The 17,402-nt window shown below is 34.3% G+C and overlaps 1 protein-coding gene across 4 annotated transcripts in view; it reads left to right on the top strand.

Moving 5' to 3' along the window:
* Uck (Uridine-cytidine kinase) overlaps nucleotides 1-11,679 on the top strand; it is a 202,979-nt gene extending 191,300 nt beyond the window's left edge. For 2 of the 4 annotated variants that reach the window (XM_067108510.1, XM_067108508.1), the window contains exon 7: nucleotides 9,859-11,679. In XM_067108510.1, the coding sequence (XP_066964611.1) occupies nucleotides 9,859-9,992 (134 nt within the window). In that variant the 3' untranslated portion in view covers nucleotides 9,993-11,679. Of the gene's footprint in view, nucleotides 1-789; nucleotides 9,041-9,858 lie in introns of those variants that run through there. The other 2 variants (XM_067108512.1, XM_067108509.1) reach the window with 1 other exon arrangement.
* Nucleotides 11,680-17,402: the final 5,723 nt, after the last annotated feature.

The following is a 17,402-nucleotide window of genomic DNA, read 5'->3' as shown; positions in this document are numbered from 1 at the left end:
TTTTGTGCCTTTTCTGTAGAAGTACAGGGATGTGAATATAGATTAAAATGGTGTAAACTGAACCCCTTGACCTTTACTTCAGCTTACTCAGTTGAGCAGTAAAATATTATTAGTGGAGGAACTTTTGCAGTTTTAGCTTTGTTGGTCTTTGCTTTCATTAATTTGCTTATTTTGTACAACTTTCATCTGACACAATGGCAACAGAGTTGAACACATATTTATTTGCATTATTTTATGATAAAGTTCAAGAAATGAAACAGTTATGTGATAAAATCAGGTGAGGTTCTCCAGCTTATTCCTATTCTCTGCTTTAGTTCTGGCTTTGTTTCAGTTGATTATTTTATGATCACTATTATTATGATTATCGCGACAATACTAGTGGTTATTATTAGCCATGTCATAAGTCATGGAAAGGAACCATTTTTGTAGTAAGATCTGTTTCACTGATAACTGAAATAATTTGCTTCTTTTTAATAGTTTTTAGATCCTGTGTGGTGTTTGAGGTGTCAGTTTATTTATTTACTTTTTATTTGTGGAGATTAGAATACGATTACTTTTATATGAGGGAGATCATTGTCCAGTCTGAGTTCAATGGTATGTCACTGTCTTATCCTTTACTTGTACAGTATGTGCTCTTTTGAACCATTTTGGGTAAGCAGAACACTGTTTTGTATTCCTTGAATGAAATCCAGTGAATGCCAACAATCCTCAGTCTGTGCATTGTTTACCTGTGACCCTTCCTAAGGAATGCCACTAATTAGCCTGCCATGCTCTTTGCTTGCCTTACAGTTGCCATTAACCTAATAGTGCAGCACATTCAAGAGATTGTCAACAACCGTTCTGGAAATGGCTCCGGAAATGGGACGCATCAACGTTCCCGATCAAACTCTGACTCAAAAATCCGATAAGAAAGAAATTATCCTCTTCAACTTATAAAATATTTGCATCAGTCCCCCCAATAATGTATTTTTGTACCAGCATCCATCATACCCTTTGTCCACCACAAGTTTTATTGAAGCTGTAGGCATTTTGCTGAAGGTAGAATGATCACCATTGCTTCATTGATGTATGTACAGTATGTATATAACAAGTACACTATATATATGTGAAACACATTTATACAAATACTTTATTCACATGAACACATACTGTACTCTGTTTAATCATTATACCAGCTTCATATTCATCTTGACATTTTCTATACAATGCAGGTTTTAGGCTTTTATGAGATAAAGGTACAGTATTTTCTACCAGATCTTGAGGAACAAGAGATCTGGAAAACAGAAGTTGTGGGAAAACTGATAATCATTCTACTTTTGTAAGCTTGAAATGTTAATTGTTAATAATGGATAACTGAATTGGTTTGGAGAACTATGTTAAGAAGGGTGATGTAATTTGGAACTGTTACATACAGTTGCTGTTCTATCCATATGTCATGTGGCATGTACATAAGAATCTTTAGTAATGATCATTAAAGCCTCTTGAATATTAAATTAGAGGAAGTACAATCTGTTAGTTTTAAGGATTTTTTTTAATATAGAGCAATATTAACCTAGGTTAAGAAAACAGTACAGTATATAGACTGCTAAAAGAAACTGCAAGATTAAGGTTTTTGGCTTTGTTAATTTTTTAAGGATCAGAAAGCTCTTGTTTGTATTTTTTTTAAATCATCTGTATATTATTACACAAGTGTTGTTGAGCACATCTTTTGTTTGAAGAGGTCCAGATTTTAGCTGCTCTTGCAAAGAGCTACCAAGAAAGTTTTCAGCGTGGTCATTACTACAAATATTTATTGACGAGTCATTTGTATAGGAATATGACTTAAGTTTGTGGTGATTGACAGGAAGGACTGTTTTGTGCTAAAGCACTTATGACCAAACCAACAGATGTCTTAGATATACGCTTAAACTTCAGAAGAATGTACATTAAGGGGTACTATACTTGTATATAGGAATTATGAGTGAATTGAAGAACTTTGGATAGTGATATGTAATACTGTACTTTTAAGTTCAAAATATAAATTTAGTAGGGTTTTTTAATTTTGTGCCATTTGCTGGTGACTGGTTTCCACTTTGGGTTAGACAGCCTAACAGCTAGTAATTTTTATTCTTATGAAAATTTTTTCTTCGAATTTTCTATATGGAAGGGAGTTGAATTTTGCTTTGAGAGTACTGTAGATACATGTACATATTTATCACAATTTTTGCTTTGATAGGGGACATTAAACTTACAAGCACAAGGAACCTTTGGTGCACAATTTGCCTTTATTGCAGTTTGGTAAAAGATTAAACCTCTTAGGAAATAAACATATGTGCATGCACATTTGATGTTTTCATTAAAGATAATAATTTTTTCTTGACACTAGCAGAAAGTCACTGTGTAATGTTCTTGATCAAAGTGATCCTCATGCTGTAAAACAGATCCTAACTAATGCCTTTAATTCAGCATGCAATTTTATTGCATATTTACTTAGGTACCATTCTTGACATGAACAACTTTATTGAAAAGGGCCAAGTAACCATCGAACAACTTGAAGGTTGATTTTAGAACAACAATTTACCTTGAGTAACAATCAGAGATGCTCATATACAGTGCATTGCTCTAATTATCTAAGGTTTTCTTTAAGGAATTTTATTGAATTCTAGATGATAATATAGATTATCTTGCCATATATAGGCAAGTTTTTATCTTTGGGAAGGAAAACTCTCAACCTTTACAATACTCATATTTTTAGAAGTTCAGCTGTTCAGATATGAATTGTTTTGGATATGCGCCTGTTATTGCAGGCCATTTCATGAATTTCATATTGTTTAAATCATTGTACCACTCCTAACTGGCTGCATCAAGGGTTAGATATTGAGGTGGTTCCAACTTTGGCCAGACATTGCTCAGGTTTCAAAGTTTTTAGCCAGTCTCATTGGAGATTGGCTTGCTATCCTCAGGGCCGATTGTCTTGATGCCCCAACAGCTTGAAAACAGCATAGTAACTAAATGAGTGTCCATTGAAGAAGGGATATGCTTGTTTTGATCGGTACAGCCCAGGTTTGTTTCTTTTTTAAAGTAATGATTATCCTAGAAGCTTGATAAAAGCTAACGACATTTTCAGGGATTGATAAAAGGTAAATTGTTTTGTTATAATTTTGAGTTGGTAATCATTATTAATTTTTGTAATTCTTGGATTGCCTTTTATACATCAAAATTATGGAAGTTCTTTTCACGTAGTCAGTTGAACTTGCCATTGGAAGCTATTGCCGCCAATGACCAAATAGCTATTTAATTGGTTAAAAATTTTGCTGCCACCAAGTTTTGTAAAAACAAAACAAGAAGTCTGTAGTGACAAATATGTCAAACCAGTTATGTTATGCCCTCCATGTTTGTTAGCTGATAAAATCATGGAAATTTTCTCATGTACAGTTGTCAAGATGTTACAGATGGGATGTTGTAGCTGGTCTAGTTTTCCAAACTTTGCAGAAGCAGAATAGTACTGTATGCTAAAAGAAAAAAAGAATACCCTTTAGACCTAATCCATCCATTTAATGTGAAATTGTGCTCTGAATTTTTAGAGGAGTCCTCTTGGATTTTACTCTTTACAGATGATTATCAGAATATCTCCAATTTAAAAACCTTTTGATTGAAACGCTCTTCTCATTTTCTCTGATCTGCTCCCAAGTACTTCGTCCTGATGTTGCACATTAATTCGAACAAAACGAAATTCAAGAGGAAATGACCTGTCATATATTTTATTTTAGTTATCTTACTGCACCTTCAAGGAAGTAGTGCAATTAATCTTATTTACCTTACAGAAACAGCTCAAAGCGTGAAGCACTTCACAATCTGTGATTTGTACTACTGAGTGCTTTTCAGGGAACCACAATATTTCATCCATTTCTCTGAACATAAGCTACCTCCAAGTCATCCCTTCTCGTGTGCATGAATCACTGAAGTAATTTTGTGTTTGTGGTTTATATTTTTCTTATCTTTTCTGTGGCTCTTCCTCTTACATTCCTTTTCTCAGGCTTATTTATAATGGTACCCACTGTTTGCAGTTGCAGTAGTGAAATCTAGGATTTGAACATCTTCAAGATTTTTTATACCTGTATCAAGCACAACATATTTTTTATATGAACCATGTGTCTTCTATCCCAACTGGTAAAAATTTTAGGTCCAGAGATTTTTTTTTTTTTTTTTTTTTTCAACCAAGTGTAGGGACCAATTATGTTTCAATGTTATCATTATGCATTTTGTGGTATCTTAAGATATTTAAATATTGCAGGATGTCAGTGGAAGGAAACTGGAGTTTGACTTGATATTCTTTTATGTCATTATCTAACTGGCAAATTGCCATTACTGTTAGTTTCTGATGCCCTGTTGAAAATCGTACCTTGCTATGGGGCATGTAAATGTTCATCCTAGCTTCTTCATCCTTGCTTTGATACACATCTTGGATAAGCATTTAAACTTTTTATGGTGACTTCTGAAACATTGCTCTTAAAGTGTGTGTATTTAGCACCAATTTTTGTTGTTTTTGGCAACAATAGTAGTCTTCCCAGTCCCGTGTTGAGAGCATTATTTTGTGTATAGGTATGATACTGAGTGCCACAAGTTAACCTAACAAGAATCTTTAGTTGGATTGAAGTCAATCGTAGCGAAGAAAGCTCAGTAATTTAGCTCATTAATTTATATAAATGTTTTAGGGTAATCCCTGCCATAATAGTTTGGATGGTATTGTAAGCTTTCGAACACACACACACACACACACACACACACACACACACACACACACACACACACACACACACACACACACACTCTCTCTCTCTCTCTCTCTCTCTCTCTCTCTCTCTCTCTCTCTCTCTCTAACGTATAGTGACTCAAAGTAATGAACTTCATTTGGATATACTCAAAAATGTACACCTACATCAGGACTTGTTCCATAGCTCGTAGAGTACAAATAAAGCAGTTAAGTAACCATGGACAAACTTAACAGCAATTTAAAGAATGGGAAAGTGAAGATTTTATTGAAGTTTATTGATGTATGTGATGAAATGGATCTGTTACTAGCAATTTAGGGACCTAAAACTGTAAGGAAGCCTTGTATCTCAGATATTGACTGTTGTAGCAACGACTGGCCTGTGCTAGTCCATGCCGAAAATAGCGTTTATTTCTAAATCCCTTTGATCTTTCAGACTGTGAGAGTCTTCTTTGGTGAACTGAATCTGACACTTTACCACACTGTTAAAATTACTAATGGCTTGTGTGACTGCACTTTTGCGAATTTTAGCTGCAGTGTAGTTTTACCAAGAGGGAAGTCAAATGTTACCAACATAAATTTGAAGTGGCATAGGTAGAAGTAGGTATCGAACTGAACCTAAAAGAACTTTGAGATTAACTAAAGTGAGGGATGAATTTGAACTGACTATGGTTCTTTCTTGCCATCAAGACTAGTCTTCCACATCAAAAGTGACTGCTTCTGTATGCAAGTCAACAGAAACCTAGAGAATTTTATATTTTGTATTTTTTTCTAATAAGTAAGAATAACTTGATTTGTGTTAGTGGCTAATATGCTTATGTGAATTTTAATGAGGAATACTTAATTTTTGTTACTGGCTAATGTGCCAATGTGAATTTGGAGTCAATAGACAGGATTAGAGCACAGTAATTGATTGATTTAAAAGTCGATTTTAATTTATTCCAGTTTTTTTTTTTTTTTTTTTTTTTTTTTTTGCCCTTCTTGTTTGTTTAGATTATGTTATTAGCAGCTTTGGGGTCATATTTTAAAAGCACAAGTTTGAATATCTCCATAGATTACAATGATTCAATAATGAATTTTAGACCAGTTTTCTGTATACAAAGTAGTTTTCATTGCCAAAGTTTAGGTGAATTTGCCATTTTTATCAGAGAATTCATATTCAAGAGTGGAGTGAATTGCTGTATAGCTCTCAATATCCATCACTAGTGCATATATATTTTTCATTCAGTGTGTTCTTGAAGACTGATTTTGATAGTTTTTTTTTTTTTTAGAGAGAAGCTTTAAGTTAGCATGGTCTTTATAGCTTATCTGAAGGATGGAAAGGGAAAGTTACTTTAGTATGCATAAGCTTTTTGACAGTTTTGTTTCATTTTTTTTCTCCTGCTATTTCCAAAGCGCTGATGATTTGAGATGCTTAGTATATTGTATACTTTACCCTGGAGATTTTGGGGGGAAATGTTGCATTGGTTTTCATTGACAGCATTGAAGAATAATCTTTAGCTTTATTCCCATTTTTTCCCTTGAATTATTTGGTATTCAGTCATTACGAGATCTGCTTGTATTCACTTAGCTGGTTGAAATTAATTTGGATAAAAGTTTAGGTTGTCATGTTGTTTCAACAACCAACCATCCTGACCCATTCCCAACTGTTTAGTGCAGTGCTGTACTACATTACTAATAGAGCAGATGATGACCAAGTTTAGCGAACAGTGAGAAGTCTCAGACGCAAATCCCTAATAAGATTTTGTCAGAAGCTTCAGCTTATTCAGTTTGTCCAGTTATTTTATAGTTTATATGGAGTTTTAGTTTATAATTAAAAATAATGAATACCAAGTAATTTTATATGAACAGCCCTGCAGGCCAGCCAGAGAAAGGTTAGCAATAGTCTAGTTAAACTTTTTATAAAACTAGGCAAACAATTTGGTAAAAAAAAAAATTGTCAGGAGAATACTGCTGTTTAAATTACAGTCAGTAAATTTCAGGAAATGCAGTGTGACTACTTAAGTTAAAATTATGAAGTTTATGAAGGCTGAATGAAAATAGATCTCAGGTTAATTATTCTCTTGTAGAATATTGTCCAAACATATTTCTAACAGCATGAAGAGGTGAAAAAATAAATTTATTTGGTGTCCTGCCTTTTGATAAAAGAACTAAATAAATACAAGTAGGATACAGTGTACTGAATATGATGGATTTTCTGTGTCATCCTTCAAATATTTTTTAGTTTCTCCGGCCGCATTGTGGCTCATTGCAACACACCCAACATACAAGGTCTAGTAGTTTGTATATTTTAACAACTTTTCGTCCGTAATGTATCGTTATTGTACGTAGGCTTTTGGACGCTTGTTGATTCTGTAACAGTTATGTCAGCAAAGGTAAACAGGTATCTATATCCATAACTTGTAGATTTTATAACAGTTAGTAACTAATCACTGGGGTCAAGATAAGGTATAATATTCGTGCGCCAGGAATGTGCTTTCCTTCTGCTCTTTGTCTTTTAGCCACTTTTCTTTTAAAGTATGTGAATAAGGTAAAGTTCAGAGACAACATTTTGTCTGTAAAGATCAGATGACTGAGCATGTATTACTCAGCAAACATAAGTCGAGGCAGTGTTGAAAAGTATGCACAGTGAGGTTGTTTTTTGACAGTTGATATGGCTTTGATAGGAGAATAACACTTGATGATAAGCCCTTGGACCATTTATATGAGAATTAACATGAGTAATTCAAGGGTCTGATGAAACTTTAAAAAGATAAAGATAATAAGATATGTGAATATCCCATTTTTCTCAGGTAGATGAAGTATTCAAGTCCTATGCCAGTATCATATCCTCCTGTTTTGCTCAGTAATAGACTTCTTGTAATTCCCACTTAGGAATTGCCTTGGCATAGTGCATATAGGATTCTTATACTTGTGATACCATCCATCTGAATGCTACTAATTATAGCTGTTTTGAAACTTTTATATTCACATAATGCATTTTTAACATTCAAAAGTGATGCAAGTGCAAGCATTGATGAAATTTGTGGATAGCATGTATCCACAATATTGAGACTTGGCTAGAAACATGCTCTTTTCAGGAACCATTTTAATAGTCATCAGTCAATCATTGGTCTCAAAAACATAGATGGAGATAATTTATTTGCAGTGTCTGTCAAGCAAGCTTTTTAGGAGTTCAGTATGAGAAATTTTTCATTTTTTATTTGTACAATGCCTCAGCTGCTGCTTGCGTACGTAATTTTTGATTGATGATGATGAAGTGTGTGAGTGTATGTGTGCATATATGTGTGTAAGATCATGTTTGTACAAAGAGCTTCTTCATTGATGAGATTGTATTGTTTGAACTTTACTACGTAAAGATTTAAAACATACTTTTAATAATGACTACTGGAAGACTTTTAGTGACGACTACTTAAAGATTTAAAGCTTACTTTCTAATGACTGCCCTTGTCACTTTTTCAGTTTGATAAAATGTTGTGGAATGGAGTTGTTGTTTCTGTTTAGTGTCTTATTTTGTTATTCGTATATAGGTAAACAGTTGCAATCCATATCTCAATGCAAAACGCCAGCTGTGCTGGTCTTGAGGTTGGTTTCTTATTCAAGGTTCCATGGGCATAATTTTCTTTCTTGCTTCGCAGTGTAGAATGTTTATAGGTCTGGATAAATCATTGAGGTTAGATTTATTTTTAAAGCTCAACAGTTCACTGTTTGCAGTGTTTAAGAGAGAATTTTTGGAGAAAAAAAAAATCTCTTGCAAAGTAGTTTAGAAAGATATTCTGATTATTCTACTTTTGACATAGTCCTGGTTATCCATGTTCGTTTTCCTTGCCAGTGTTTTCCTCTGTGGATATGCCCCCTTTGCCAAGTTGGATACTGGAAGTAATTCATTTTTCATGTGCCACAAAATGTTACTGTCGTAAATGCTACAACATACTGACAAAGCTCGTTCGCCAGTTGATCTCATGTAGAAGGGGAGATAGAATTGTAAAGTTGTGTTTTTTCTTATATTATGGTGACAGGTGTTGGTAAGGAATTTAATGGTAAGCTACTTTGCTGTTAAATTTGTTTTAAGACCTTATTGTAACTTTATACTTTTATTTTATAATTTTTTTAAAGTCTGCACAATTCATTGTATAATCATTCATACGCTTATGTATGCTGATATGTTATATGAATTGGTATTCAGAGAAGTCTTAAATCCACTCAATCTGTTGAAAAATTTGCAAATATGTAAAATTGTTACTACATTGTTACTGTAAGTAACAGGTGAAAGTAAAGATGTAAAATGTTTACAAGCATTTTATTACCCTTGAAAATTTTAATAGCTTCATATCCCCTGTGTCTGTGACTGGTGGACAAAGGTATGCTGTAATTTTAATATAAAGAATATATTTTATTTATCCCTTTGGGTCAAAGTTTGACACTGTAGAAAAGATTAAAACTATCCTGGTAGTTTCTGCCTTATAAGGATAACGAAAAAAAGAAAAAGAAAATTGAAGTTTCAAACGGTGTGAGATTAGAAGACAAAAAATGTGAATATGGCCACAGTAGCTTGTGATAATTTTTTATCATAGTAACTTCATCCTTACATTGCTCACACATAATTTCCATTAAAAAAAAAAAAATATTCTCCAATCCTTATTTAAAGTTCATAATCAAAACCAGGTTCCTAGGAAAAGGAAATGAACTTGCTTTGAACTCTGGAAGAGTTTTGTTGCAAATCTCTTTAATGTTGGTCGCTTTGTCTGTGATTGTATTTGCAAGTTGAGAAAAGAGGTGAGTTGTTTTGTATTGTGCATGTGGTTCTTTTTGATTATCTAAATCATTTAAGTTGCATATAATAGCATCTGAAATTATACTTCCTTTTCATTTTTTGCAATTCCTAGAAGAATGTTTGTCCAGTTTCCTATAGTTAAGTGAAAGTTGTGTTTTGTATTGTACTTGAACAATGTCGTCTACCTTTTAAGAGTGCAATAACTCGATTGTCGAACTAAGATGTTTGTTATGTACTGTACTTCAGAAATGTATTCAATATTCGTAAATGCAAAAGTTTCTTGATTATTAATGCCAAGAGTAACCCTTATGAAATTTTTGTTATTACTTTCCAGTTGCTATTGACCTCATAGTTCAGCACATAAGAGATTTGCTACGACCAGGACAAACAGTGGAAGAGGAGCATCAACAGCAAAGTAGTAAACGGACAAGGCACAATTCTGACAATTTCTTCAAGAGACCTCATTAACTAATATTAAAGATAAAGAAAATGAAAAGACTAGCAGTTGCTTTCATGTGATTGATTTTATTATAATAAATGATGCTGTAATGTGAAAAGACAAACACTTCCTTAGGGAACACAAATTATATATGCAATATCACCTTTATTTAAGGTTTTGAAGTTTAATGTTTTCAGAATGTCATTATAGTACAAGTGGAGGAGTATTAAGGGTAATATGTCACTTTTAATATTGCTTATATGTAAATAAACTGTACATGCCATATCTAGTACAATGCAAATTAATATCATGTCCCTTTTTATAATCTCATATACCCTCATTAGGAGAATATCAGAGCTGCTTATACTCCTGCAGCTGCCTTTAATACTGTAGGGTTAAAAACAAGTTGGCCTCTATATGAAAAAAAAAGATGTAAAGTTAGACACTGGTGCTAGGTTGGTACTTGAACCTTCCCACCTTAATGCATCTATGGATTTAGGACATAAAACACAATGAATATATACATATATACAACTCACCACACAAAGAGATCCATTTAACAGTGATGAGAGAATATGTTTAGACTATCATGAGGCAATAATCTATTGTCCATCAGTGCCTAAGTATACCTGTGTTAATATGCATTTTTTTGAAGTAAAGAAGAAAACTTTGATACACCATCGCATGCCAGGTAATTTAGAAAAAAAATGTAAGATATTATTGTTCTTGATGCAGCTCTATTGATAGTACTGTATGATGTTTTTTTAAAGTCTCATGCCAAAGGTGTTTTGAGAGAATGCAAGAGTAGTGTAAATAGATTCTCTTTTTACAAATGTTAATGTTACCTACCTAATTTGTTTTGCACTTTATCTTCACTTGTCTTTAGTCAATGATGTCTTTCTTTAATTTGTACTTTAGATGGAACTTAGAAATTAGATTGACTTCTAAGTCATTTTCCAAACAGCATTGTGATTCACTGTAATTCTCTTGTATCTCCCCTGTGTTATTGTCAAAGGTCATTTCAGTGTTTTCATCCTGAAATCTTAAACCAGCGGAGGGACTATGTGATGAGCTTGGAATCCTAGCCAAATCCCAGGTGTTGTGAGTGGATTTCACATATGTATTGCAGTATTTGTGTACTGTGTTACAGACTATCTGGCCTGGAAGGTTTGAGGGCTTTAATTGTTTATACAAATGAAAAATGTGAACTCCACGTTGACCTTGTTAGGGTGTGCTTCAGATTCCTCGTTAGTTTGTAGGCCTCAAAACTAAATATGTTGACCCAATAGCAATCTAACCAACCACAGTGTGTTGGTAGTAGAGTCCTGTCTTGACTTTAAGATGGCCACCATATGTGCTATGCAGTGGTAAGTTATATTCAGTTGCACAAGCTGTTGCCAGCTTTGGAATCAAGACTTGGCTCACAGTGAAAACAATTTAGATTTTCCTTACTGGGGTTCAGAAGAGGGAACTTGATGTTTCAGCCTCGTCCAAAGAGGGGAAGCTCATGTAATGATTACTTCTGTTAGGATAATTGTATGTACTTGTATGTATTATTAGTGGTAACTGTAGCAAGTGGTCTTATGATAGAAGGTTAGTAAGGTGTATGATGAAAATGATGCAGCAGTGAGTTTTTTATATTAGTTATGTTATGACAATTTGGTTGTTAGCTACAGAATAATTCATTGTGACGATAGAATAAATCTCTTGGCTTTACTTTCTCTTTTCACTTTTTATTGCACAATTCCACAAATCACACAAAAGTAGGTAATTAATGCACTGTAAAAGTAAATTAGTTCACAAATCATGCAGTTATAATATATGTAGTCTATGCACAAGGACTCAAAAATCAATGTGCAACAAGGAGCAGATGTCTTGTCTCAAGCCTTTGTCTCAAAGAGAATGTTGTATGAGACATTTAATAATAAAAAATTAATAATTAAGAATTTCACCTCTGTGGTCTGGTTAAAACTACCTAATAATGATGATGATAATAATAATAATAATAATATACATAAGAAATACAGTTTGTGGTAGTCTTATGGCAACTAAGGTTGTTGAGTAAATTTCAGCAAAATAAATTTAGCAACTTAGCATAGTGTGTAGCTGTAGGACATTGTTAAGGTAAGCCTGGTGGTCTGGTTTAATTATCTAATAGTTTACTGTGGTAATAGTGGTATGTCAGTCAAGTAGGTGCGTAACTGTCCTACACGTTAATTTTGAATATATTCACACTGTTTCATGTCAGGGCTACCCCACGTGGGAAACGGCATTCAAAGTCTGTTTGATGTGGGAAAAGTTCCACATTTAGTCTAGAGATGCATTTGGGAGGAAAAGGAAACCTTTTGGTATTTGTATGGTTTATAACATTATCTGGTTTAAGTGAAAAACATATGGCTGTTATGTATATTTTGGGTTTTTCTTACAAATAGTGGTTGAATACAAAGGAAGTTATGAAATGGCAGTACAAAGCATGAAAGATTTACATGGTATTAATCGTGCGTAAAGAAGTAGATTTAAGCAACCACATGTTTGAGTATAGGTAAACAGTACAGTAAACTGCCTTATGAGATAATCATTCCTGCAACTGAGCAGACATCATAATATTAGTCTTTCAAGCAACTTGGCAAAATTGTTTGTCTGAGTGAACTGACTACAAAAGCGTAACATTTTACTGAAAAACAAGTTACACAACACCAGAACACCATAAGCAGAGTAGTGTACAATTGTATCTAGAAGACAAAAAGCCGTACATTGTGCAACACTGTATACACATTGTTCCAAATCTCCCACAGAAGTAGGATTTGTGGCAGTATCTGTAGATAGGAAAACTCAGTTTTTCTTACCCGTTCTGACATTTTTCATAATGCAGTACTACACAATAGGTGGTTATTTTCAGTGAGTGTAGAGGTGCCACAGAAGTACTGTACTTAATGATTGTGGTGTCGCTGAAGTCCACATGAATGACAGTAGGGTAATAGCAATTATAATCAGTACAGTAAGAAATGTAGGAGGGGTTTTACCTGAGAATGAAACACATCTGTTTAACAATTGACTGTGTAAAGACATTCCTTAGGACCCAGTTTCCACCTTTATGCAGTGTATGTTGTTAACAGTATGGCTTATTCTATGTGAACGCCATATTTCAGCTAACATAAAATGATGGGATATCAGAGAAACTTGAGCTACTGATGTTATTGTACCATAGTACAAGATGTAGAGTGAACACAGTGGCTTGTGGATCAGAATTTTAGGTCAAGGTTGCTATCCATGAGTCATTTATTGTTTTATCATAACAGAGACTGAAGAGAAATGCAGAAAGGGAGGCCAGTGTGAGCTAATATTTTCTAAGTTAAGGAGAAAATTGTGGGAATGTGTAAAAAATGGAAGATTGTAGTGCAGAGGAGATTGGAAGTCTATTTGAAATCAAAGCCATATGGGTTTAGGGGGGAAAAAGTTGGTTGTTAACTCGGCTGTTTACAGTGTAACAGATCATGTCGAGGGGATCGTTAGGAATGCAAATTATTCATGGAATAAAAGGTTTTCTAGAGTACAGTAGGTAAAAGGGTAGCAACAGTTCAAGGGAAGTGGAGAGTGATTTCCTGGTCCTTTGTAAACAAATGAATCTCCAATAGCAAAAGAATAAAACTTATGAGTATCCCTCCTGGCATGTAGTGCACAGAGCTCTAGAAACATAGCTACTGACAAAGAAAATGGAAGATATTTTGAAAAAGGCCTGTAGGAAAGGCAATGAATTATGGATAGAGGTCACAGATGAGGACCTACACCAGGATGTACGAGCAAAGAGTACACAAGATAGGACAAGGTGGGGAGAAATTTTACATCTAAACTCCATTACGGGAAGACCTAAAATAAAAATATTAGTAGTGGTGAGGTAAGAGTGACTGCAGTTGGGGACAAATCTCAAAGAAATTGTTTAAAATCCTCAATATTTACAGTTGATCTAAAGTTTTTATTAAGCATTAATTGATAAAATCTCGGTCTTTCTCTAAGAACAAACCATTTTTGTTAGCCTTTCGAGAATTAAGATTTGTTTGTCTTGTTAAACTATCCTTTATAGTTGCAGCACTTAATATCTAAATATTCATATCTCAAGGTACCAGTCTCTTAATTTGTTAGCAAACTCGCTTGCTTGACAAAGCTGTTTAGTAAGAGTTCAGTCATTCCACAAAATGAGTAGAGATGAGTAAAGAGAGAATTGCATTGTTGACTCATCTGTACTGTTCAAAGGTCACTATATACATGAGGCTTTGAAGTCTAAAACAATTTTTAGCAGGAAGATAGCCTGAACTCAACAATGTTAGCATTGTAGCTGAACTGTTCATTGAACTGTTACATTAATGAACATACCATCAAAGCAAAATTGGGCACTTGAACTTACGGAATCCCAGAATTTAGACCACTATTGTACATAACAAAACTGAGTATTAAGAAAGCTTCACAACAGACTTGACAAACCTGATGAATATCAAAACTTAATTCATGAATCTGTCCTTTCCCTTACTGGAGGTAATTGAATTAAGAATACAGAAGAAAGGAGGCTAAAACTACAGCTTCAAGTAATTTTGTAATCCTTAAAGTTCCCTTTTCATGTGAACTGACCAGTATGGTCATATATTTTAATTAGGATAAAAATGCAAAAGAATTTCTGCCTTGATCATCATCATTTCATTAAATACCATCCATGATGGTATATTGGTAACTGGCCCTAAAGAAAAGGCTGAACTGCTTCATCGAGCTTTTGAAGCCAAGCAATCTCTTGAGGATGTCCCTCTCCCAGATACTTATCATCCCAAACCAGTTCTTAACAAATTTGCATTTTGCTCTAGGGATGTTAAGAAAATTCTTGATAATCTTGATAGCTGGGATGAAGAAGACCTGGATGGTTTTCTCCCAAGATTATTAGTCTATAGATTTTTATGTCTATGTACTTTTCTGTACTATCTTTGCGGGTGAGCGCAAGCTTAGTAACACTGTCTACTCCAGAGTGGCATATCTGCAGATAGCAGTAACTACATGCCAATTTCTATTCTCCCTATGCTCTCCAAAGTTATGGAAAAACATATTTTTAAGCCACTATAAAGTATGTGAAATCCAACAGATTGTTAGATAATGGTCAATACGCACATAGGAAGCAGTTAGGTACTGTACCTGCAATGCTCGTTTAGACGTGACATGCCATTTGCAGGGGAACTATGATAAGGGTTTTGAGTGTAGAGTAATTCAAATAGACTTTAGTGCTGCCCTCGATTTACAATGAATCATGAGGAACTTGTTTTTAAACTGCAGAATCTTGGAGGGTGTGGATATGTTTTAGGATTACTTCAAGATTTCATTACAGGCAGGCAACAGTGAGTTGCTTTTGATTATGGGATTTTTGGCAGACTAAGACCTATGATAAGGTGTATAGAGTTCCACAGGGTAGTGTTCTTGGTCCGCTGTTATTTTTAGTTTATACAAGTGAAGGGTTGTTAGCCTTGAAAAAAAGATTGCTCAGTATGCCGATGATGCAACATTTGTGGGAGTAGTAAAGTCTCCACTTACAAGAAATGAAGCTGCCTTTAATCTCAGTCATGACAGAGTGAGTTAGTGACACTAGCATTCACTGGGGTATGAGGCTGAACTCCAGTAAAACGAAAATATTGATTTGTAGATGTACTGATTTTCCAGCAGGTAGCATGAAGGTGATGTTATGGATGACCGCAAAACTAGCGAGAAAGTAAATCACAATTGCTAGGAGCTTAAGAAATTAGGCTTATTAGAAGGAAAGTTGTTGTGTATTGAAGGAATACAGTGTAAAGAGTGGATGTTGAATGCAAGGGAAAGATAAAAATGAAAGAACTGACTAATAAAATTTATCATTTGTGTTTGTGAAGTAATAAGTCGTGGTCACAGATTACTGACTTGATTTCCTGATGATACCCATCCAAGTACTAACCATAATCCCTATGATCACCCATCAAAGTACTGACCAGACCCTGCATTACTATAATTCATTGATTGAGACTACTTATACAACTATATGATGGTCAGCCTCACCCATCCACATATTAACCAAATGTTCAGCATCACTAACTTGGGTATAGAATGTGCCATCGCTCGTATGTGAGTTACTGTGATTTGCTGAAGATGTTTTACCAACAGTCCTGAAAAGCCACTTCAGTCAATATCGAACACACAAGAAAATTATGCTTTTGTTGCTTAAAAAAAAAAAAAAAAAGATTTCTGGAGATATTTGCGAGCAGTGGGGAGGGCCGATACATATCATCATCTGGAATGATTGTGGGTTTAGAATCTAAAACGGGACTCATGATTTGAAAGGTAACGGTAACAGATATCTGCCATAGCAGAGAAAATCTGTTTGTTTGTTATATCCTCGTTTCTTGCTTTAATACCTCTTAAAGATAAGCATAAGAGAACTCGAATTACGTTTATTTAGTAATTCAGATTGTATTATGATTGTTATTCAAAAAGACCCAGGCTTTCTAACGGAACAAGACCCAAATGAAATAGTTTTATGAACCAAACTTCCACGGATAAGAATGCACATATAAAGAGAGGAACAGAGTACAAATAGAAATCACTAAAAACAAACAAAAGTACACGGTAGGAAAACATCACCTTGAGTGCGTTCTTTAACACCATGATATCGTTCGTGGCTTCAAAACGCCGACAATTCAGTTTACCGTAAAATCATAAACTTCGTGCAGCCAAATCATAATGATTAGTGATCAAGACCCGTGAAAACTAAAGGAGTTTTTATTTTGTTCAGTTCAGATGGTGGACCAAAGTCTCAGAAATAACATAGACTTTTGCCAAATAACGTCACAGTATCTTGGTATTTTTCAGCCTGAAAATGTTAGAAAATCGAGAAGCTTAGTCATAGTAGGCCTACTAGCAGTCGTATACAGGTATCTGTTGAGGTTGAGGTTCATTTTGTAGAAAATGTGAAAATTAGATTATTAGCTAAAAGAGATCAATAAATGTTGATGTGGTTCGGTTTTGAAGTGAGAATAGATTATATTAGGTTGTAAACAGAAGTTATTTAAATTCAGTGATGGCAGGAGGAAGGCAGAGTTGGCGACATGGGAAGCAAGTAATTGGTTTTTATGCTGCTTCATTTTAGTACTTTCATCATATCACCTCTGTCTAGTTCCTAATTCTTCCCTCCGTTCTAAATAGCATCTAAATTTTAATATTAAGAATAAACCACTCGGGGGCAACCCAATGGGAGCTCAGAATTTCAACACAGAATGGTGGTCTAGTTAATTGCACAATAATAATAATAATAATAATAATGTCTTGTAAGACTTTAGAACGACACATTTTTATTAATTTATCTGCTTCCATTCTCTTCAGGTGACCAGACCGTCTCAAAATTTTAGGTAACCCCAGATAATTTGCAATTAATTTTCTAT

Source organism: Macrobrachium rosenbergii, chromosome 9 (genome assembly GCF_040412425.1).
Source record: "Macrobrachium rosenbergii isolate ZJJX-2024 chromosome 9, ASM4041242v1, whole genome shotgun sequence".
Classification (NCBI taxonomy): domain Eukaryota; kingdom Metazoa; phylum Arthropoda; class Malacostraca; order Decapoda; family Palaemonidae; genus Macrobrachium; species Macrobrachium rosenbergii.
The sequence above is the reverse complement of the archived record's forward strand: the minus strand, read 5'-3'. Positions and strand labels throughout refer to the sequence as shown.